At 42.5% G+C, this 23,386-nt stretch overlaps 2 protein-coding genes across 5 annotated transcripts in view; both read left to right on the top strand.

Moving 5' to 3' along the window:
- Nucleotides 1-9,019, top strand: part of LOC136318753 (serine protease FAM111B-like) — a 69,063-nt gene extending 60,044 nt beyond the window's left edge. The window contains exons 4-5 of one of the 2 annotated variants that reach the window (XM_066251590.1): nt 4,091-4,247; nt 5,746-9,019. In XM_066251590.1, coding sequence (XP_066107687.1) covers nt 4,167-4,247; nt 5,746-7,875 — 2,211 coding nt within the window. In that variant the 5' untranslated portion in view covers nt 4,091-4,166 and the 3' untranslated portion in view covers nt 7,876-9,019. Of the gene's footprint in view, nt 1-4,052; nt 4,248-5,745 lie in introns of those variants that run through there. The other variant, XM_066251591.1, reaches the window with a different exon arrangement.
- Nucleotides 9,020-11,466: 2,447 nt separating this feature from the next.
- LOC136318755 (serine protease FAM111A-like) lies at nt 11,467-21,405 on the top strand. 3 transcript variants are annotated; one of them, XM_066251594.1, is made up of 5 exons: nt 11,467-11,616; nt 12,524-12,553; nt 15,350-15,480; nt 15,844-15,961; nt 18,548-21,404. In XM_066251594.1, the coding sequence occupies exons 4-5, from the start codon at nt 15,881-15,883 to the stop codon at nt 20,399-20,401; spliced, it is 1,935 nt and encodes a 644-aa protein (XP_066107691.1). In that variant the 5' UTR covers nt 11,467-11,616; nt 12,524-12,553; nt 15,350-15,480; nt 15,844-15,880; the 3' UTR covers nt 20,402-21,404. The 3 variants fall into 3 exon arrangements, with proteins under 3 accessions (XP_066107691.1, XP_066107692.1, XP_066107693.1); XM_066251595.1 differs by having other exon boundaries at nt 11,471-11,590; XM_066251596.1 differs by lacking the exons at nt 11,467-11,616; nt 15,350-15,480 and having other exon boundaries at nt 12,542-12,553; nt 18,548-21,405.
- The last annotated feature ends 1,981 nt before the right edge of the window (nt 21,406-23,386 follow it).

Consider the following 23,386-nt stretch of genomic DNA (forward strand, 5'->3'; position numbering starts at 1 on the left):
ATGGTTAGTCACCTGGACCTAATGACATTTACAATGACAAGAAAAAAACATGGTTTGGTGATACTAAGTGTTTTTCTAATTTTCTTCATAATACATTTACACGTGTGCCTTTAAAGTTTGCTCTCTGCCAACCCCACCCAGCACATGCCATTGAAGCACTGACTATTCTCAGAGTATAGTTTACTCAAAGTCAAATCAGGAAAAGCTTTCCCATTAGCCCATCATTACCATCAACTTTCAGGTGAACATGTATTTTTCAGTGAGTTAGGAAAAGGCTTGTCACCAACATCACCTACCAGGTATCATGTCCCCCTCTGACCAGCTGTTCTCACACAGCACCCAGTACTGAAGGCATCCGCTCCTATTCGGGTTCTTAAACAGTAAGATGTTTTCTCAAGACCATCGGTTGGGAGATGCCTGACTCCGAAGTCCCCCATCAGGACTGTCAAGTTCCACATCTAGTGGCCTGCGTCCTGGACACCAGGAGTGCGGGTGCTGGCCTCTTCCTCCGACTCGGCGGGGTCTGATGTGCCCCAGCCCCTTGAACAAATAAGCTCATCTATCTGCCTGCAGGGAGGAGGTGAAATGGGAGTCACCTAGTCTCACTAGACCCCACCGCAGGAGCGGGCTGCTTGCTGCCCTCATGGGGGCCATTTGGTCCCCTGGGAGCTGGTGAAGTGCATGGCACGAAATGATGCCCGCGGAATCCGGACCTGCCAGGTGTGGCCGGTGTGGCCGGTTTCCCGCAGCGGCCGCAGTGTCTGGCCCGCGGTGCTAGTCCCGCCCCACGTCGCAGCGGCTGAAGAGCGGAGACGACCGCGCGCTTGGCACCCGAGGCCGCGGTGACGCATTGTTTGCCCCGCAACCCTGGATCCCGCGGCGCTATCACAGCCCCAGGAAAGCGCGGCTCCGCAGCTCCTCCCACGACCGCCCCGGCCCTGCTCCTCACACTGCGGACCAAAATCGAGCTGGCAGGGAAAGGGTTCGGATCCACGATTGGTCGAGAGGGCGGAAGGTGGCCCTGGACCGAGTACCTCAGCGCCTGCACGATCGGAATGCGGCGGGACCTCTGAACCCGCTAGGACTGGGCGGGTGTGTTCCCGGACCCCGCCTTCCCATCGCCAGCCCACCAGTCCTTTCCTCCCACGGCCGCAACCTCGCCGTCTATTGGCGAGAAACGGTGCCACTTTTGGAGAGCGGGATTTTTTCCGCTCCTGAACTTGGCAGGAACGTCCCCGGGATAGCCCGCTGAGCGCCATTTCTGCAGCTCCTGCCACTCCTGGTTCGTCGGTGACCGGCTCGGTTGGGTCAGACTCTGCGCTTGGGTAAGTGGCTCCTCTGCATTTGAATCGGACCTGGAGTTCTAAGGGGGTAATTAGAAAGGAGGTTTGGAGATGCGAAGGAGGGAGAAGCAGCTTCTAATTGCGGGCACCCTTTTCCCATTTCCTACTTTCAAAGGTCAAGAGTTTTACACCTAGAAAGGCACCTAGAGACAGTCTAGGCAGCTGTTCCAATCGGGCCCTGAGCAGCTGGGGGCTGGGGTGGAGTTGTATGTTAATAGTGCAAATTCCATGACTGTACTCCAGAGGTTCTTTTTTTTTTTTTTTTTTTTCTCTTTTGGATTTTTTCTGAAGCTGGAAACTGGGAGGCAGTCAGACAGACTCCTGCATGCGCCCGACCGGGATCCACCCCGCACGCCCACCAGGGGGCGATGCTCTGCCCCATCCAGGGCCTCACGCTGTCGCGACCATAGCCACTCTAGCGCCTGGGGCAGAGGCCAAGGAGCCTTCCCCAGTGCCCGGGCCATCTTTTGCTCCAAAGGAGCCTTGGCTGCGGGAGGGAAAGAGAGAGAGAGAGAGGAAGGAGAGGGAGGAGGGGTGGAGAAGCAGATGGGCGCCTCTCCTGTGTGCCCTGGCCGGGAATCGAACTCGGGACTTCGGCAGGCCAGGCCGACGCTCTACCACTGAGCCAACCGGCCAACGCACTCCAGAGGTTCTGAATAGTGATCTTGAAGGTTGGGGCCCTGTACTGTACCTTGCTTGGTCTAAATCCACAGGAGATAATTCACAGACACATGCAAAGTTTAATCAGAGTCCAGCTCCTTAATTCGCCAGTGAGGAAACTGAGATGCCCAGGTAGGGTGTAGAGAGAAGTTTTCAGGAAGACACCTTCTAATTGTTTTGTTGTTGATGCTGTTTGGGATTGAGGGGGTTATTTCCTGCCCTGGCAGCAATTAGTGTTCACCATTGCTGCCCTGTCCCTTCCCAACGGAACACCTGAGAGGAGCCACCGCAAGTACCCCAGCGTTCTCTCTGTGTCCTGTGAACTCCTGAACTCCTGCCATCTTGGTCTCTCAGCTCTGTCTCCTCAGAACAGGTATTGTTACCGGAACAAGGAGGGTTTTCTGTTGTGTTGTGTTGTCTGTCAGTTTTTTTTTGTTTGTTTGTTTTTTTACTATTTCATGAGAGACAGGGACTGAGTAGGTATAGGATCATCTTTAATTTAAATTGCAGCAACTTGAGAAGGCAGGGGACTCCTGTCTAAAAGAACTGCCTTACCACTCTCTGGTGCATGTGGTTTTTATAGGGTTCAAGGGCTGTTAATAATCGTGTAAGGATCAAAAGAAAATGTTTGTGCAGTTAGTCAGGTAACAATATGCAGGAGGTGCAGTCCAGTTGCAAGGATGCCCCCCCAGAATGTTCTTCTGACACTGGCACAGGTCTATCTGCTGTCCCTGGTGTTGCTCCAGAGCAGCCAGGATCTGGCGCCTCTGGGAACTTTCTGCAAGAGAACTCTCTGTATTTCTTAGGCAACAAAGTTAAGATGAAGGTGTGTGAACTAAGCTTCTAGTATCTGCACTGCCTTAACTCATTGCAGGAAATTTTGTGATTGAGCCCTTATAAGAAATTATTGCAATTTAATCCCTTATATAATATAATCTCCTATTTATTAAAACTAAAACCCTACTATTGAAGCCAACTTTCTAACGTTTGGGTTCCCCTATCAAAATTCCAGCCCACTCCACCTTGCTGCCCCTCTTGCACCTTGACCTTGACTGTCTCCTGGAAGTCACCTGCAGTAGTCATAGGGAGCATGTCATGCATGACCCCTCCAGATGCATGATAGGTTCCTTGCCAACCACACTTTCATAAATGTTTCGCTTTTTCTCTTGTTTTCTTTTCAGACAGTAGGATAAATTTGGTCCCTGTCAGTCCATTTGGCCTTCAATCCAAGGAAATATCTGCTTTAATGTTCTTGTCTACTACTTCTGTCATAGGTGTCACTGCTGGTTCTGTTTCTGTTCATTGATGACACTCATCATGGGCCATATTTTCCTGCCATTTTTTATGCCAAATCACTTTTGATTGAATAACAACTTGGTTAATTTCTTATTGGAGGGGAAGTGCTAGAGATACTTATATTCCTATCAGCATGCTTCAACTTCGTTCCTGTGCAGTTACTGACCTTGGAAACAGTTGTATCCCTGCAAGTCTTACTTTCCAAGTTTGTTGGGTGCCCCAGAGCAGCCTTTCGTGGAGTGTTTTGTTCCGCTGTGGAGACAGCACCTTCCCGAATGCTCTGCCTTAGAGCTCGTAAATTGTGAAGTTTTCTTGTTTGACTTTCGGGCCGAGAAACTTCTCAGCTCTGTATGAGCCTCAGAATTGTTCCGACTTACCTTTTCGGGAACAGGGGCTTGTTCCTCCCCCAGTTTCCGGTGGTTTCATCACTGTCACTCACCAAAGGGGACTTAGCTGAATTGTCTAGGGGTGCCCGCCACAGGCCTCTGACTCTCCACCTCCCTGTGTGGGTGCCGCTCTCCTCTCTCCAGTGCTCTGCCCCCCACCTTGGTCTCCCACCACTCTCAGCTTGTCTTCTCAACTCAAGGAAAGTGCCAGGCACTGTTGTGTTTCCCTTCCTTGACATGTGGCGCAGAAACTCTCCCAGGCCATGAGCTAGATGTCCTAAGGGCTTACCCCATTGACTTCCCTCTCTCAGGGATCAGAGAACATGGTTCTGAGCTTCCTGATGTCCAGTGTTTGAAAGCTGTCATTTTGTATATCTTGTTTGGTCTTGTTTTATTCATTTGAAGTGGGAGGATAAACCCAATCCCTGTTTCTTCGCCTGGGCCAGTAGTGGAAGTGAGTTATATTTCCTTGGAACTCATCATGAATCCTGTGGAACGTGAAGAGAACCAGTCACTCAGGGCTACCGAAAATGACCAAAGTACCAGACCTGAAGTTTCAAAGGTATGTCTGCACTTGACACCTCTTGGCTGGAACTCACTCTAGCCATAGTGCTACATTAGAGTCCTGGCAGGGGATAGTTTATAAAGAATGGCTATTATAACCCCTTCCTTTGTTGTTCCAAATGCATTTGGTGATATCATCCACATAAGTGCTTGTGAAACATGAAATGATAATGTGTAAGGGGTCGGGGCGGGGGGACAGTACAAAAAATGCCTTGTTAGACAAGGTGACTAATCAACAGTGAAGACACTTAATATCACTGGAAATATAACCAGTCATAAATAATAGCAGAGCTAGTATTTACTGAGAAATTACTATGTACCTGGAGTTATCCTTGTTAATTCCTATGTAGTGTCTCAGTTTTAACATTTAACACAACACTCCACTAGATCTTATCACCATCCTTCTTTTACAAATGAAGAAACCGAACCAAAAACTGACTTTCTGAAAGTCCAGAAGTAATGGACTTCAGAGCATGAATTTTGAACCCAGGCTAACAGAGCCCAGTTCCTAATTAGCACTGGCAAAATGGCCATGCTAAATCAAGATAGACACAAGTGATCTCAGTGCCAAGAGGAACTACTTATTGTGTATGACTATGTATACTTGTTTGTATTGGAGTCCATAACTCTGTTATATATCTAGCCAATCCTGTGATTTAGCAAGCATTTGATTATATTTCCTTAATGCTGTTGAAACCACATACAGAATAGGAACTAAACAAGATGTTTAGTAAGAACTTTTGAAATGTGATGTCTCAAATGTCCAAAAATGTATTAGATATGACCAGCTTTACTAAGTGAAAAAATGCAGGTTTAAACACAGTTTTAAAATTAGATGATTTTGTCTATCAGTTGGCACACATTTAAAATAATAATAGTGAAATGCTTTAGAGAGTCAAGCATAGAGTTGATCTCATTGAACAGGGCGGTGAATCCAAGCGACTTTTCTGGGAAGCAGCGTGGCAGCAGAATTGCTGAGAAGGGCATTTGTAATCTTAGTCTCAGTATTTCCTCTGCTGGGAATCTGGGCTAGGGGAATAATCAGATGGGCAGACAGAAGTGTATACATGTAGAAATGTTTGTCACATTCCAGTAGTAAAATATTGGAAACCCTCTAAATTTCCAGCAGTAGCAAAATAGATTAAAAATTATTGTACACCGAAATATCATATGGCCCATCAAGTTGTGTTTTCCAAGGTTGTCTAATGATATGTGAAAGCACTGGAGGATGGCTTAGGGAAAAATAGGCTTAGGCAGCATAGTATAACTTAAGCAATATCAGATTTATATCTGCCTAGCAAATCTTAGAAACAAAAAAAAATGCAGAAGGTTATCTCTAATGATGGGCTAATGATCGACATTTTTCTCCGTTATTCGTTATCCATCATATTATCTAAATTTTATCTATAATTTCTACTAGTTTTCTAATTACAAGAATATGAAACATTATTATTAAGGGTGATTGTTATTGAAAGTTTCGTCTTTCCTTTCTTAAGGGTACTTTGGTGAAGCAGATGTGTCCTGACGCACCAGTTGACCGTTCTTCTGACATAAGCGAGGGTACCAGCGCCATTAAACTTAAATGTGGAGTCAGTGGGGGTAGAGCATCCCTTAAATCTCAGAACCCAAGTAGCAGTAACAGTGAAAAACATTTTTTCACCTTTACTTTCAATGAAAGGTCCAGAAAATCAGGCCATAGTGTGTTTACAGCACACGGTAGACCTAATGAGAGTATCTACTCAGCTCTGAGAGCTAATGACATTTTCAGGGAAAGAATGAAGAATCCTTATAATAAGGACATTCTTGTCTTGGAAGAGAAAACAGTAGAAGGCTATATAAATTTAGGAATGCCTCTCAAGTGCCTACCAACAGGGTCTCACCTTAAAATATCACTTGGCCAAATAAAGAAGAACACGGAAGAAGGTCAGATATTGCGACACTGTGAAAATCCCAACAAAGAAATCATTCTTTTTCACGTCGTGGCTGTTGGGAAGACGATAAAGAGGATTGTTAAGATCAGCGAACTTCATGAAAAGGGCCGGACACTGTGTATCTACGCCATGAAGGGTGAGACTGTCAAAGAAGCCCTGTGCGACGACGGCCGATTTCGGCCTGACCTGGACGAACTTGAGTGGAAACTCATTGAAAATTATAAGAACGTTCATGGGAAACAGTCCCCGGTGGAGGAAGTGTCTGGAAAAGTCTTAGAATTGGACATTTCTAAAAGTTCATCTCCCAGAAAACGTACCCACAAGAAAACTGAACAGGACAGTGGAAATGTCACTGGTGAAATGGGTCCCCAGGACCCGATCTCAGATCCATCTCAGATCCGGGACCACGAACCAGAGAGAGATGGAGAGGCTGAAGATGTGGAACAAAACCTAGGAAACGCTCTCCCACCTCAGAGGCTAGGGCATGATATTGAAGGCAAAAAACGCCGCACAAAGCGCGAAATTAAAAATCATTACGATCGCAGCAGAAAACACGGGAAAGGATACTTACGGAACCGGCCAAGGCCCCCACTGCTGATAGAGAGTGCTCTTCATCGGGATATTCAAACAGAAGCAACCAAATGCTGCTTAAAGAGTTGCAAAATATTGGACAAAATAATAATGCAGAAATATCTGCATTTTAGTGAAGATGCACTTTGGATGAGAAATTATTTTCGGGAAGAACAGAGGAGAACCCAACTGCCACCATTTCAACAATTCAACATATACAAAGAGTACTTTGCAAAAGAGACTAAAACTTCTACTTCAGTTGCAACTTGCGAACTTCGTACTCATCTTAGTAATTCGGTTGGGTTCATCTCTTGGAACAGTAATGGAAACACAGGCAGTGCTACTTGCTTTGTCTTCAATCACGGTTATATTTTCACCTGTCGACATGTTGTACTCATGATAGTGGGAGAAGGCACAAATCCACATCTGTGGCCGGATATAATAAGCAAATGTGCAACGGTAACATTCACTTATAAAACGTTTCGCCCTCCTGCTGAGGAATGGTTTTCCATAGAGCCATGGTGTGAAGTGTCTGATGGAGCTCTCGATTATGCCATTTTAAAACTAAGAAATAATGGAAATGGATTTCCTCCAGGCTTATTTAGACATGTTTCCACTCTTCCAACTAGGGGTGTACTTTGTTTAATTGGTCACCCAGATGGCCAGGTCAAGGAAATAGATGAGTGTGTTGTAATTTCTTTAAAGGAACGTTTGGAGAGGTACGCAGAACATCAGCAACCTGTGGTGTTTGAGCAGAATGCTGCCACTTACGAAACCGTCTCTCTGTTTACCCCAAGAAGTTTCTCACAAGAGGCTTGGAGCACTGACACACTTACTTATGACACCTGTTTTTCCAGTGGGGCCTCTGGTTCCCCAGTATTTGATGCGTCTGGCAGCGTGGTTGCTATGCACTCCTTCGGACACTTTTATATTCGCGGGCGTAAGCAATATGCCATTATTGAATTTGGCTATTCAATGGATTTAATTCTTTTTGATCTTAAACAGAAAGATGGTGCTTTGTATCAATTGTTAAGCGAAGAGAAAAAGGAGACCATCATTCAAGAGAAAAATAACAAACAAGACTCGTTACTTCAACATTCTCAGATGGAACCCATGGAACATTAGAAAAGGGGATGTGGTTTTCATGAAAACACTCTAATAACTTAGAGTATCTGGGCTGCTCAATTAAAGTATAATGAATGCATTATCTTTTTTATCTTTAAATTTTATTTACAAAATTATCTTTAATACCATGACCTTGATCAAAAGTGTATATAGGCTTTAAGTAAATATTTCTGTAGCATTTGAACTGTTGAATATGTTCTATACCCATCACTCAAAGTCAAATCATTTCCTGTCACTTTATATTTATCCCTCATTATGCCCTTCCCACCACCCCCCTCCATCCCCCTCTCCCACATCCCTTTCCTCCTAGTAACCACTTCAATTTTATTTATGTCCATGAGTTTCAGTTTTATATCCCACCTATGTGTGAAGTCATACCTATCTTAGCTTTTTATGATTTGCTTATTTCCCTCAGTATAATGTTTTCAAGGACCATCCATGTTGTAAATGTCACTATGTCATCGTTTCTTATGGCTTAGTAGTATGCCAATGTTTATATGTACCACTTCTTTATCCAATCCTCTGTCGAGAGACACTTTGGTTGTTTCCATGTTTTGACCACTGTGGATACTGCTGTGATGAACAAGGGGCTGCATGTGTCCTTATATAACAGTATTTTCCAGTTTTGGGGGTAGATACCCAGTAGAGGGATTGCTGGGTCATATGGAACTTTTCCTCTTCATTTTTGAGGAACCACTGTACTGTCTTCTACATAATGGATGTACTGCCTTTACATTCCCACCAGCATGAATGAGGGCTCCATTTTCTCCACAGCCTCTCCAACACTTGTTATTATCTGTCTTGTTGATAATAGCCAATCTAACAGGCGTGAGGTGGTATCTCGTTGTAGTTTTGATTTGCAGTTGTTGAATAGCTAGTGAAGACGAGCATCTTTCATATATTTGTTGGCCATTTAATATGTCTTTTTGGGAAAAGTGTCTGTTTAGGCCCTCTACCCATTTTCCCCCCATTTTTTAATTGTATTGTTTGCTTGTTTGTTGCTGAGCTTTGTGAGTTCTCTATATTATATATTTTGGATATCAACCCCTTATTGTAATGAATATACTATCTTAATTAGATAACTTTTAAAGAATTGTGTGGATGTATATTATACACATTAGAGAGCAACTAAATACTGTTTTTCCCCCCATTGGCTTTCTTTCTTAATTTGAAACAATCTCAAGCCTCACTTAAAATACCTAGCTTCCTTATACACATACAAAATATTTGGTATTTGTCGTCCTAAAGCCTAGGCTGGTACCTACACCCCATAGTCATAACCAGTGAAGTGATTCTTGTTCTCCACCTAACAAGATAATGACAAAGTAATACACTTTTAGAGTTCAGGGGGAAAGTTGGATTGTTCCTCTAAACCCCAAAATTCCCTGGTAATCTTAATTGTTTCCCTTGTATGTCACCTGTGTGTGACATCAGCACCTCTTGCAAATGCCAATGGAAAATCCCAGACATTCATTCCTGTCTTCCAGTTCTCCCTTCTCTGGCAGCGGGAAGCAGTGACTTGCTTCATCTCCATTCCTACCCTTTCACGTTCAGAGTCAAGAAAGCCAAGGGCTAAATAAGTCAGGATAATTTACAATGAAGATTCTGCAGGTAACTCAGATTCCTCTACCTTGAGACATTTGCACGTCATTTCTGTCCTGCCCCATCTCCTGCCAACTACACCTTAGTGAGCGTGTAGAGATTGGAGTGTTGGCCACATTTGGCTCAGAGCTCGTTAGCACCTTCAGGGGTATCCAGGCACCTCACTATGCCCGTGCTGTGCCCTGTAATGGGCTTCGTGCCAGTGGTGTATGCAGCGCTCCTTCAGGTAGCTTCCATTCCAGGGCACCTTCTCTGTCCCCATAGATGACAGACAATCTCCACAGCACCGTTCTCTACGGCACACTGCTCCTCCTGACGTGTTAGCGTCTACAGTGCCTGTGAAGAGAAGACAATTGGCACTTCCCCTCCTACAATACTTCATCCTCTACGTTCTGTACCACTGGAGGAAGATTTAGGGAATAACAGGTATTTGAGAAGACTACCAATTTTTTAACTTTTTTTATACTACAATTACAATTATGCTCTTACTATTTGCTCTCTGCAAACCCACCTAGCACCGGAAGTCGGAGCACTGACTGTTCTTAGTGTATAGCTGCATTTGATTCAGTTAGGAAAAGCTTTCCCAATTATTCCACTACACCAACTTTCAAGTAAACGCCTATTTGTCAGTGAGTTACATGCAAAACAACATTGTCACCATCATCATTGATCAAATATAATCTTTCCCTCTTAGACCAACTGTTCACACACAGCAGCCAATACTGAAGACCTGTTTTTCTGCTCAGGTTCTTAAACAGTGGTTCTCAAGCCGCTTGCAAAGCAGGTTTCCGGTCCCCTGTTGGAAGCTGCCTGACTCTGGAGTCTCCATCAGGACCAGGACAGCAGGAGCGCCTCTGCTGGCCTCTTCCTCCTGCTGTGGAGACCGATGTGCCTCAGCCCCAGGGTCATGGAGGCCTTTCTGCCTGCGGGGAAGTGGGGAGGTGAAATTGGCATCCTCGAGTCTCACTAGAGCCCTCCGCAGGAGCTTGTGTGTTTCCTGAGACCATTTGGTTCCCTGGAGGTCAGTGATGCACAGGGTATGAACCAACCCCCTGCGGGATCCGGAGCAGCCTCTGTCGGTTCTGGGCCATTCTGCACAGCACCCCCCCCAAAAAGGCTTTTTAAAGATCTTTCTATTATTATCTGAACATAAGTTTAAAAGCCCTTTTATGCTGGATGAAAATCTGCCTTATTGGCACTTTCATGTATACAATGTATCTCTCTTCTTGTCACTTCTTGTGTAAAAGAAAGAAATGCTCAAGAAAACAGCAATAAGCTCCCCTGAGTCTCTTTCTCAAGCTTCCCTGGGAAATAAAAATAGGGAAATTGAAAAAGGGCCCTGGCTCTTTGGCTCAGTGGTAGAGCGTCGGCCTGGCGTGCAGGGGTCCCGGGTTCGATTCCCGGCCAGGGCACATAGGAGAAGCGTCCATCTGCTTCTCCACCCCTCCCGCTCTCCTTCCTCTCTGTCTCTCTCTATCCCTCCTGCAGCCAGGCTCCATTGGAGCAAAGATGGATGGGCTCTGGGGATGGCTCCTTGGTCCCTGCCCCAGGCGCTAGAGTGGCTCTGGTCGCGACAGAGCGAGGCCCGGAGGGGCAGAGCATCGCCCCCTGGCGGGCAGAGCGTCGCCCCCTGGTGGGCGTGCCCGGTGGATCCTGGTCGGGCCCATGCGGTAGTCTGTCCGACTGTCTCTCCTCGTTTCCAGCTTCGAAAAAATACAAAAAAAAAAAAAAAAAAGAAATTGAAAAGGTAGTTTCAGGCTGGTGGGACTTTCTGAAACCAACACAGCACAGAATACTTCACTGGCTCCAGCTTCCCTAGGAGTCCAGAAAAGGCAAGAGCTAAAGGAGCTGACAGTGAGTGATGGGGAAGAATTACAGAGGCAGAAGGGCGGAGGCAGAGGAGCGGAGGTGGAGAGGCTTAAGCAGGAAGAGCCCTGTTTCTGTGAAAACGAAACTTTCCCCAGAGACAGGAAATCATTTCCGATCTCACTCAGCCCCACTTGCCAGCGGTCCGGCTGACCGAAGTGAACGTGGTCGCACTTCAGGGCCAGCTATCTGCGCAGGTCCAACAAGAACCGACCTAGGTTGGGCTCTGGAGTTCCTGGTGCTGGTGGTGAGGCGAGGTGCATCCCGGAGTGGGTGAGCATGGAAAGCTGGGGTGCTGTGCAGGGCTGGTGGGTGCTCCTGCCCACCTGTGGGCCTAGAGAGCACAGGTTTTATTGCAGTGGCTGCTTCTTGGCACTCCTGTGTGCTGGGGGAGCGCGGTGCTGGGTTTGATGGAGGCCTAGGGTCAGCAGTGTATCAGATCCCTGCCCTCTACCGCCTGGCTCAGCTTTAAGAGGAGATCCCAGAGCCAGAGAGCTGAGTGAGAAGGGAGGAGGAGGGGGAGAGAGAGAGCTGAGGGAGGAGGAGACAGAGAGGAAAGGATGCCAGGGGAAGAGAGAATGGCCAAGACAGAGGAAGAACCAGGGGGAGAGGGAAGTGGGGTTGGAGAGGAGAGAGAGAGCTGTAGAGAGAGGTAAGAGAGTTGAGGAGGGAGTTGAATCCCCAGAGGAAGCCCTTGGGTGGGGTAGACATGGCCCAAACTGGCTGTACCTCCTTTTCTCTTTACAGGAGGGAACATAGCGCCAGGGAACTAGGTCAGCACAGCTTTGACTTCTCCAGCTGTAAAGCAGGGCTGCAGGTAGGATAGCTAAGCACACTTCACATTTGATGTAATGTGGGTCAGTCTGGATGCTGGAAACCACGTTGGAGAAGGGACACGGGGTAATTTCCAACCTTTTGCCCCTCTCCGCTGTGGTTGCTCAAGGTCGTTCCAGTGGACGCCAGACTCACTTTGGTTTCTGCCCAGTTTACATTCTTTTTCGGTCCATGTATGTAATCTCCCCTGAGAGCAACTGGGCTCTCTCTCAAAGTCTGTAAGATGAATCGGCAGCAGTGAACCCCAAATTCTCTTCATTGTTGGGCAATAACTTCCCGCTTTCGAGGACCTTATACAACATAGCCCAGCTCCTCAATTACAGGTACCTCATTTTTGTTTCCCCAGGGTCTCTGCTGATTAAAGAGCCTCCCGGGGGTAAGTATATTGAGAATGGTAATTCTAACAGAAGTAATAATTAATGGGCAACCTGTTATGTGCCAGGCACTGTTCTAACAACTTCACATTCAGTATAGTCTGCAATCATCAAACAGTGAAGGCTAATTTCACAACTGCTCCCATCCAGGAAGACTGGGGAATGAGGCAGAGTATTCATGAATATGCCCAAGGCCAAGCAGCTAGTAAATGGTAACCTGAGATTTGAACTCAAGTGGTCTTACAAAAATCAACATTCCCCTAGCACGTTCATTTTCATTATCTCATTTAGAATCATCGCCTCCATTTACAAATAGAAAACTAAGGCTGAGAGATCCTCGAGTGAAATGTACACATGAAACCCATGTAATTTTATGAACCAATAAATTCAATTAAAAATATAAATAAAAAAAGTCCTTGGCACATAATAGGTTTTCAGTAAATTAGCTTCATAAATGAATAAACAGAAAAGAATTGGTCAGTCTTGTATTTCAATATGTATTGTCAAATTGCCTTGCAAAAAGGCAATCAATTCATTTTCTGTTGTTTACATTTCATTTTTTTACTTTGTTCTGGTTTCAATATTTCAAGTTTAGAAACCTTTCCTTTGTGGTTAGAAACAGTGATGTGTGGTGGAAACAGTATGTGTGGTGGAAACTGTGATGTGTAGGAGGAGGAGCCCAACCACTTGTGAAAGCCAGTGGCCAAATTTCCATAAATTTTGAGAACTAGTTGTAATGTATAGCCATTAGTTTAAAATTATGTAAACTTACAAATAAATAAATGATATTTAAAATGAAAGTAATAAATGTTCAAAGCAAACAAAAAAGAAAAGAAAGGAAGGAAAGAACACATGGCTGCCTAAGGCTGGGAGAGGCTGAAGTGAGTTTCCTGAGCAGCTGAGCAGCAGTGAGTGAGGAGCCAGGGCTCCTGCTGCGGAGTGCAATGCGAAGAGACTGGGCATAGTCTCCATAGGTTTCTTTTTGTCTCAAAATTTTAATACCGTATTTATTAGCATAGTTAAGAAACAGCTAAATTAGAAGCTAGTTATTCATGCTTTTTAATGTTTTTTTCAGTTACAGTTTCATTTAATATTATTTCATATTCTTTTCAGGGATACATCATAGTGGTTAGACAATCTTATACCTTACAATGTGATCCCCAGATAAGACAAAGACTCACCAGGCACTATACATAGTTCACAACATTAGTGACTAGATTTTCTATGCGGTACTTTACATCCCCATGACTAGTCTGTAAATACCAATTACACTTTTTAATCCCGTCACCTTTATTCCTTAACCCCCAACCCCCCCCCCCACTGTGCAATCTGGCAAGCATCAGTCTGTTCTTTCTATCTATGAGTCTCTTTCTGTTTGTTCATTTGTTTCTTTTGTTCTTTTAATTCCACATATAAATGAAATCATACGCATTTGTCTTCCTCTGTCTGATTTGTTGCACTTAGCGTAATACCCTCTAGCTTCATCCGTGTTGTCACAAATGAGAAGATTTCATTTTTTATGACTGAGTAATAACCCATCCTATATATGTACCACCTTTTCTTTAAAGCAGTCTTTAGATAAGTTCCACTTGACAAGAACTCCAGGGGCTAGAGCATAAATTAAGAAGCAACATGAATAAGCAAACCAGAAAATTTTTCTATTCTCTTCAACAAATCAAGGTTCTTTTCTAGAATAAAAGAAACTTAAAATGTGTCATAATTAAAGACAATTTATGTAACTCAATTGGATCTTGGTCTGATAAAAATTAGTATTGTGATTTTGTAAGAAAAAGTCCTAAATTTTAAGAGATAGAAAGTTATAATTAGGGTTGAAAAGTCATGATGTTTCTAACTGTAAAATTATCTAGTAAAATAAAAAGATGTGCCAAAAATAGAGCAATTATTCACCCTATAGGACAGATATATGGAGGTTCTATTCTGTCTCAGTTTTTGTAATCTGAAAATATTCATAATAAAGAGTCATCAAAAGTATACTCTCTGGGGCTATGTGATCTTCAGTAAACAGCTTAATCTCTCTGGGTGTTCAAGTTCTCTACCAATAAAATGGGACTAACTTATCTCACAGAGTTGTAAGAATTATCTGTGGTAGTTATGAAAAGCATGTAAAACAATATGTAGTGTGCTACATGCATATTCCATTTATTCTTTGAAAATATAAATGGATCTTTATTGAGAACTTGCCATGGGAAAGGCACTGTGATAGATGGTGAGATACTGAAGACGGGCTGCTTCTGTCCTTCCATGGATTCTACTCTGGTGGTGATTATCACTCCAGAAGATTTGACTCTTTTACTTTCGTTGTTCATACTCTTCTGGGGATGCATCAGAAAAAAGAGAGAGGGGGGAAAATACCTCTTTAAACAAACAAAAGCTACAGCAGCCTGAGCAGATGGTGATGCAGTGGATTACAGCGTCGACCTGAGACACTGAGGACATAGGTTTCAAACTCCAAAGTGTCCAGGTTGAGCACAGGCTCACCAGCTTGAACACAGGGTCACCAGCTTGAGCATGGGATCATACACATTACCACATGGTCACTGGCTTGAAGCCCAACATCATTAGCTTGATCAAGGGGTCAGTGGCTCAGCTGGAGCCCTTCGGTCATAAGAAGGCAATTAATGAACAACTCAGGTGCCTCCACAATGAGTTGATGCTTCTCATCTCTATCCCTTTGTGCCTGTCTGTCCCTCTCTATCACTCTTGCTAAAAAACAAAAAAAAAAATGTAAAGCAGCAACTATCAATAAATAAAATGCTCACTGTAGGTTTGTCTTTAAGGTTCTTTTCTGACCCATTGACCTGTGATTACACCATCCCTGTGTCATCTCCAACTAGGCAGATGCAAGATTTGAACATCAGTGTAACTAGAACACACATTTGAATTCTCCAACTGCAAAACCAACTAAAAGGTATTTACACCTGCCTATAAATTTTGTCTCTGCCTTGTAGCTCTGGCTTTGGGAGGTCACCTACCTCCTCTAGTTATTTTTTCCCACCTGCAAAAACAGGTATACCTATTTTGTGTGGTACCCTAGGGCATTGGAAGTTAGAGATAAAGTTTGTAACTTATTCAGTATAATCCTCTATCAAGGGTAGATATTATTATTGGGGTGGTTATAGTTGGAAGATGAATGTCTACTTGCTGGGTTCACATCTCTGAGAAGGGCAAGGCTGCAGCCAAAAGTAAGGTGGGGTATGGGTCCCTGTTTGTCTTACCCTCTGTGCAATGAGTTGTAGATCAGAACATACTGCTCTAATTTGAACTTTTTTAGTCTTTCAGCTGAACTGCCTACTCATCTTCAAGCCATCATGAGCTCTACGAACCCCAAGTCACAGAAGGTCCCATTCAATTCAAAGAAAAATATGAAAATTGAGCAGTATTTTCCTCAGGTATGTTTGTAAGTGCCATTTACAGAATATCAGTATTAGACTTAGTAGACCTGACACAGGTTTCCATAGCCTTCCTGCCAAGAAACTACCTCATTGAATATAGGGAATATTAAATAAGTTACTATCTTTCTCATTCATTTTATACTTTCCATTTTGAGGGATGGCGGTGAGGAAGAGTTTTCATAAAAATCTCAGCCATCTCAAAGACTGTAACAAAAAGCTATTGTAACACCTCCTGAACAACAACAAAAATCAGAAATAATGTATTACAAAAAATATAGAATCAAAACAAATTAATGTTATTTCACAACTTGAAAATATATACCACTCGACTGTTTGATAACAATAATACATTTGTCTAGCACTTTACAATTTATAAAACAGTTTTAAAATATTGATTCTTTCTATAAGCTTATTAGGCAGGCAGGGGGGATTTTCTTATTCTTAATTTATTTATAAGGAGTGGAAAGAAGTGAGTTGTTTCTTAAGGCAGTAGTGGAATGAATACTTAGACTTAAGTTTGCTGAGAGTAAGTGAGGGTTCCTTCTACTAACTGGGCTCTGTTATCATATTGAACCCTCGTATCCTTTCCTGAGTCTACAGCGCTCCTTGAATTTACTAAGAAAAAGGCTCAGAGACGGTGTGCATTTGAGAATGCAACTTAGAAGCCTTTAACTCTTCCTTTATTCTGATTCCTACTAGAACATCCAAGTCTGCAGAGTAACCGTGCCAAGGCTAGTTCTGTTCTGTCTGCCCCATTCTAGGGGAGTGCAAGCTAGAAACCATGTAGGCCCAAGTTTCACTTTTGAAAGTGAAGATATCTGCCCAAGAATCCTTTCAATAGTTGGAAATCCATCATAGTGGTCCCTGGGCTCTGTGACAAGGATGTTTCTAACAGCATCAGGCTGAAGAGATGCTCTTTGACAGTTTGCATGTGTGCTCAGAATAAATGTATATTACCTCTTGTTCCTTTTTCTTTATCTACAATATTACCTCCATTATAAGGAAAGAAAGGATAAGTTAACCTACTAATATACAAAGCATTTTCACACATTCACACACGATGTTACACTTCATCTTTACAACAATCCTGGTATTGTTATTCCCATTACAAGCAAGTGGCACCTGTTGTCACCCATGCCAGGGTGAATGTGACTTGTCAAAAATGTACCTTTGAGACATAGGCAGCAGATGTTCTTCATTTTTTATTGAATATCTGCTCTTTGATTAATCTTCCTTGTGTAATTCCCCTCTCCTCCCCCATTTCTGGCTTTAAAGATAATGCCTCTGAAAAATGGATATAAAATTTACCAAAAAAAAAAAATGTTGTCTAAGGAAAAAATGTTAGACTAACTATTGGAGCACTGAGAGTCACTTCATTAATTGGTTATTATGCGACCCTAAGAAAGGTACTTACAGGAAAACCTTTCTGTGCCTCATCTAACCTTTCCATTTCTTCATCAAGAGGACAAAATATTCTGCTTTATTCCATAGGGTTTGGAACTAATTGATATAAAAGAGGAACTAATTTGGGTATTTTGCACACTAGATGCTGGGTGAATCAGGTCTTTTTATTGGAAATAAGTGTATGATTTTGACCAAATAATTAGTTAACTGATAACGGTTTTGTTTACCACATAATGCCCAATAATTAACCATGGTACTTTATACTTCCTAAGTTTGGTGGTTTAACAACAAATTTTAGGAGCAAGCAGTGGTGGGACTCAAATAATTTAACAACCAGTTCTCTGCTCTAATGCCCATTTTAATTATTAAAAAGCCAACATACTGAAAGGTAGTTTATTATTTTGTGTACTTAATACTTATATAAGAGCAATCAAAGAGGTTCACAAAAGTAGTTTATGATATGAGTTTTAAAATATTAATGAAAAAATATTAAATAATACCTGATAAAAAACAATGAAACTGTTATTTAAGATATTTGCATATTGCTTCTTGACTGTCATCCTCACAATTTCTTTCACCTGTGGACAGAAAGAACATGACTACGGGAGCTTAAAATACGCTGTTGCTCAGAAGAACGTTAAAAAAGAGTCAGGAATGAAAATTTGTGATTTTCACATTGGATGACTGCCCCGGCCCCCACCTTAGATAGACCCTTGATAATAAATGCCATTTTAACAACCAGTTAGCTGACTCAACCAAAAATTAGGTAGTTCTGCTGAACCCGTGCAAACAAGCTGAATTCCACCACTCGGTGCAATTCGTCACTGTGGTCAGAAAAAATACAACTGTACAGCTGACGTTAGTACCAGACCTGAGAGAGCTCTGTGAGAGCCCTGGCAGACTTCTAAGCGGCTTTGTTTTTGATACACTTAGAAAACAGTTGTATCTTTCATCTCAGGAGAGGGTGCCAGTCTAACAGTATTAAAAACTTCTAATGGATGGGACAGGAAACAGTTTCTATTTTGGCTCCCAACTCAAACTCTGATGTATTCCTATTCACTGGGCCTTTGGAAACCGGTTGCGAGTTTCCTATAGAAATTTTGTGAATTGCATACTAAAGAGAGAAACAAAAGACAAGGGCTGCATTCCTCTTTTACAGTCTTTAACATTTCCTTTTAGATCAATAAAGAACCACAGGATAATTCCGATATTCCTCAAATGAACACAGACTTCAAAGGAAGTCCACGACTTACACCTCACACCCAGGCTCAAGGACCCAAAGACCAGGCTGTATCCCAAAATAAGGTGCTCTACATTACCTTGGATGTGTACCACAGGAAACACCAAAAAATGAAACACAGGATCTCACACAGTGGGAGGGATAGCTTGTCCGAGGCACTGGACACTCTCCAGGCTGTCAGAAAAGAGAGAGAGGCTCAGCTGGGCAGAGAGATGCTGGTGCGGGGTGTAGAAGGAATCGAAGGCTACATAAACCTTGGAATGCCCCTCTGTTGCTTTCCTGATGACTGCCACCTGGAAATTACATTCACCCGGAGTAAAAGTGAACAGAAAGAAGAGAACCAGATATTTGGCCGGCATGACAAAGCATCTACTGACTGTGTCAAATTTTTGATCCATGCAACTGAGAAGAAGGGAAAAAGGATCATCAAATGTGGGGAGCTTCACAAACAAGGGTGCAAACTCTGTGTCTACGCTTTCAAAGGAGAAACCATCAAGGACGCAATATACAAGGACGGCAGATTTCTTTCTGTGCTGGAGGACTATGACTGGAAACTCATTGAAAACCTGGCCTGTGTTGTAGAAAGCACACAGCGAGTTGATGACTTAGAGGGCAAGTTCTTCCAGGTTGAGGTTGGGAAGAGGATGGGCTCTGGGGCAGCTGGCACTCAGAATTTTGATTTGGTGGCCACTCAGAAATTTGATATGGCAGCCACTCAGAGTTTTGGCTTGGCTGCCACTCGGCGTTTTGACTTGGCAGCCACTCAGAATTCTGAGTTGGAGAGAAGAAACAGCTGGAAAGATATTGTGCCCCAGTACCCTATTTTGAAAAACGAAATTGAAAAAATTAGAAAAAACTTCAAGGAAGCAATGAAAGGAAGAAGAAGGACAACAATATTTCAGTTGCATAAAACAAACTTTGGGAAACTGACAAAAAACTCTACTCAGGTTAAAACAGTGAAACTTCTTTCTCATCTCAGTGACTCAGTTGGGTACATAGCATGGGACAACAATGGAAATAGAGGTACTGGCACCTGTTTTGTTTATAAAGGGTTGTACATTTTCACTTGTCGACATGTAATAAGTGCCATTGTGGGAGAAGGAATAGAGCCAAGTCAGTGGGCAGACATAATTGCTAAATGTGCAAGGGTGACATTTGGTTATGAAGACAGCCTAGAAAACAATGAAAACTATTTTTTCATTGAACCTTGTTTTGATATATCTGATGTAACTCTTGATTATGCTGTTCTAAAACTGAAAGAAAATGGACAACATGTACCTTTGGGATTATATAATAGAGTTGGTCCTGTGCCACTGAATGGGTTGATATATATTATTGGCCATCCAGATAGAGAGGCCAAGTCTATCGATGCTTGTGCTGTAATCCCTCAGAGTCAGAGAGTAGAGAGATACCAGGAACATCTGCAGGCTAGAGTGGCTGAGGGTCATTATGACTATATGCGCTATATTCACATGTACACACAAAGAAGTTTCCTGGAAATGGCTCCCAGTCCTGATGTTATTACCTATGACACCAGTTTTTACTTTGGGTCTTCTGGCTCCCCAGTGTTTGATTCAAAGGGTTCATTGGTGGCCATGCATGCTGCTGGCTTCACTTATGATTACCAAAGCGGAATTTCCAGTATCATTGAGTTTGGGTGTTCTATGTATTCCATCCTCCATGATATTCAACAAAACCACAGAGCATTATATGAAGAGGTATTCACAACTCATCAGGATGTAGAAATGGTGAGTGATGGGGTCAAGGACACTGAGAATTCAGTCTCTTTGTGAGCTTTAGAAGAATTACCTGTGGAGTGGTATTCTATAGGTAATAATGGCAATTTTCTAAATTCCAAAATGATTCATTTCCTCAGTAATAATAATTAATATTTCTGACCATTTCCTAAGCACCATGCATTTTTTAGAATTTTTCCTTTATTGAAAGAGAGAGAGAGAGACAGAGACAGAGAGAGAGAGGGGACCATTGAGCTGTTCCTGTGTGTGCCCTGACCGGGGATCAAACCGGCAACCTCCGTGCTTTGGAACAATGCTCTAACCAACTAGCTATACAGCCAGAGCTGCATTTTTTTTTCTAAGCACATGAAGAAACTAGTTATAACAACTCTATGAGGTGGATTAATATTTTGATTTTAAAATCAAGTAAGTTGAAGGATAAGATTAAGTGATAATTAGGTTTAGGACACTAGAAGTAATGTAATCATTTCTTTTTGTTTTCCTATATTTTTTTCATTTTTCACATCTTGCCCTAAGTTCAGCTGCTTGAAGGCATGATCCAAGACTTGGTCACCTCGGTATTCTCAATGTCTGGCACAAAGAAAGTTAAGTGCTTAGAAAATATGTGGGTCAATCAATTGCAAAACTAGGGCTTCTGTTCATCTTAACTAAGGTGCTAAATACTCACTTAAATATCATCCCAAATAAATCCCTTTAGAATTTCCAAAATCCTAATAATACTAAATTGTGAAGATATAGTTGTCTTGAAATTCAGAGAGTAGTATCCACTCTTCATGAATTTATAGGCTATCAGGAAAGGAGGATATCTTAAGACTATAGTACTTTATTTCCCTAGTTTGAAAAAATGTCCCTTTTCTGTTCCGGGATCCCATCCAATATACCACAATACATTTGGTTGTTATGTATCTTTAGGATCTTCTTGGCTGTAACCGTTTGTCAGACTCTTCTTGTTCTTGATGACTAACAGGAAGAGCACTGATCAGGTGTTTTGTAGCATGCTCTTCTATTGGAATGTGATATTTTTGTAATGTTAGATTGGGCTTGTGGGTTTTAAAGGGAAGGTCAGGGAGGCAAAGTGCCATTTTCAATATCTATCAAAGGTACAGAGTATAGACTGTCAATGTGATGTATGACTTGGGGTTGGTCTTGATCGCCTGGCTTAAGTAGTGTTTTCCAGGTTTCTCTACAGTAAAGTTAAATTCTCCCCGCTTTCCTATTAAATACTCTTAGGAAGGAAGTCTGTGCATGCCACATACTGAAGGAGTTGGGAGTTATGGTCCCCTTCCGTATGAAGGTACTCCTGAAATCCCTACAGAAGCTATTTGGAATCAAGCTGCATGGGAGACTTGTCTCTTCCCTCCCACTTGTGTACATTGGAACAGCATCATGGATACACTTACACTCGGGGTTATGATCCAACAGCACTTTATTGTGTTGCTTCAATTGTTCCAATACCCTTCCACTTGGTTATTGTGTCTCCTCTGACATTCCTCCATTATACGTTATGCTTGGGGTTTTTTTTCTTTCTTTCTTTTTGTTTTTAGCACTTCCTTAACTCCTGGTTTTTCATGGTGCTTCCAGGCCCCTCTGGTAAATTCCCTGCCTTTGTACTCGAGTCAGCTATTTCTCCAAGGAACTCTGGCTAGTCTTAGTGGAGAATCATATTACAAACCAAGATCCGGGCAGTAGGTGTCTTTTCTTTCAGGTCCTCTCAGCTGACAACAAAGAAATATGTGTGTATTATACTAACTCATGTATACATACATCGTTACACACATCTGTATGATAAATGGTTCTTACTGATGTTTCCTACTCCAACCCATTCCCGCATGGGTAAGGTCAGCCTCCCCCATGCTCATCTGTGAACTCTCCCAACAGTGAGAAACTGGGCTCCTACCATCTCCCACCTGTTTACTGAGTTAAGTTCCAGTATACACATACAGCAGTATTATAATTGTTCGCGTGGGGCAGAACAAGAAATAACTGTGAACTGGAGTGCAGTGTTTGTGTCCAATTTCTTTTGCCTTCATTCTTAGACTCCTTCCTAGAGTTACTGTGGTCAGCACCTATCCCTGCCCCTTCAGTGTGTTTGCTCCATGCATTTACAACATGGTCACACTGTCGGGTCACAGCTTGCCTTTGATTCTTTGATCTTCTGACTAGCTAAGGGATTTTTTTAATTGCATACATTAAGGATCATTGTTCATGTAAAAATTCTGTATGTCTTATGTGCACAATGTGATGTATCTACCATTACAACATTATATGGAATAGTTTAAGCACACTAAAATTTTCCTGGGTTTCACCTACTTACACTTCCCCTCTCCCCTGAACCTCTGGTGACCACTGATCGTTTCACTGTCTTTATACTTTTCTTTATTCCAGACTGTCATATAAGTAGAATCATGTAGTATATAGCTTTTCAGATGGAATTCTTTCATTTAGCAACATGCAATTGAAATTCCTCTGTGTCTTTTCAGGGTTTAATATCTCATTTCCTTTTATCACTAAATAATATTCATTACACGGTTATACCACAGTTGATTTAATTGTTCATCTGTTGAAAGACCTTTTAATGGCTTCTAGTTTTTGATGATTATAAATAAAGTTGCTATAAGCATTTGTATACAAATTTTTGCGTGAACATGTTTTGAATTCGGTTGAATAAAGACCAAGGAGGGTGATTACTGAATTGTATGGTAAAGTTATGTTTGACTTCTCAAGTCTCTGCCAAACTGTCTTCCAATGCGGATCTACCATTCCCACGAGCAATGAAGGAGAGTTTGTATTGATTCACATCCTCACCAGCTTTGGGTATTGTCACTTTTTTGGATATTGGACCTATTAATTCTGGTGAAACGCATGGTATTCTTCAGGGTATTATGAGATTTCTTTATGAAATTGAGGTTGCTTTGTATGATGTAGTATATGTATGTATAGTTATGGTATCAGTTTATATTATATCAGGATAATAAACCACCATAAATGTTACAAAGATAAGGTATTCAATTAGGAAACAGA

The sequence above is a fragment of the Saccopteryx bilineata genome, chromosome 1, assembly GCF_036850765.1.
Source record: "Saccopteryx bilineata isolate mSacBil1 chromosome 1, mSacBil1_pri_phased_curated, whole genome shotgun sequence".
NCBI lineage: Eukaryota > Metazoa > Chordata > Mammalia > Chiroptera > Emballonuridae > Saccopteryx > Saccopteryx bilineata.

What these genes read in the sequence shown, in the direction of transcription:
- LOC136318755 (XM_066251594.1), top strand. Translation starts at nt 15,881, where the DNA reads ATGAGCTCTACGAACCCCAAGTCACAGAAGGTCCCATTCAATTCAAAG. An exon ending in TTGAGCAGTATTTTCCTCAG is followed by an intron (nt 15,962 to 18,547) that starts GTATGTTTGTAA and finishes ATTTCCTTTTAG; the next exon opens with ATCAATAAAGAACCACAGGA.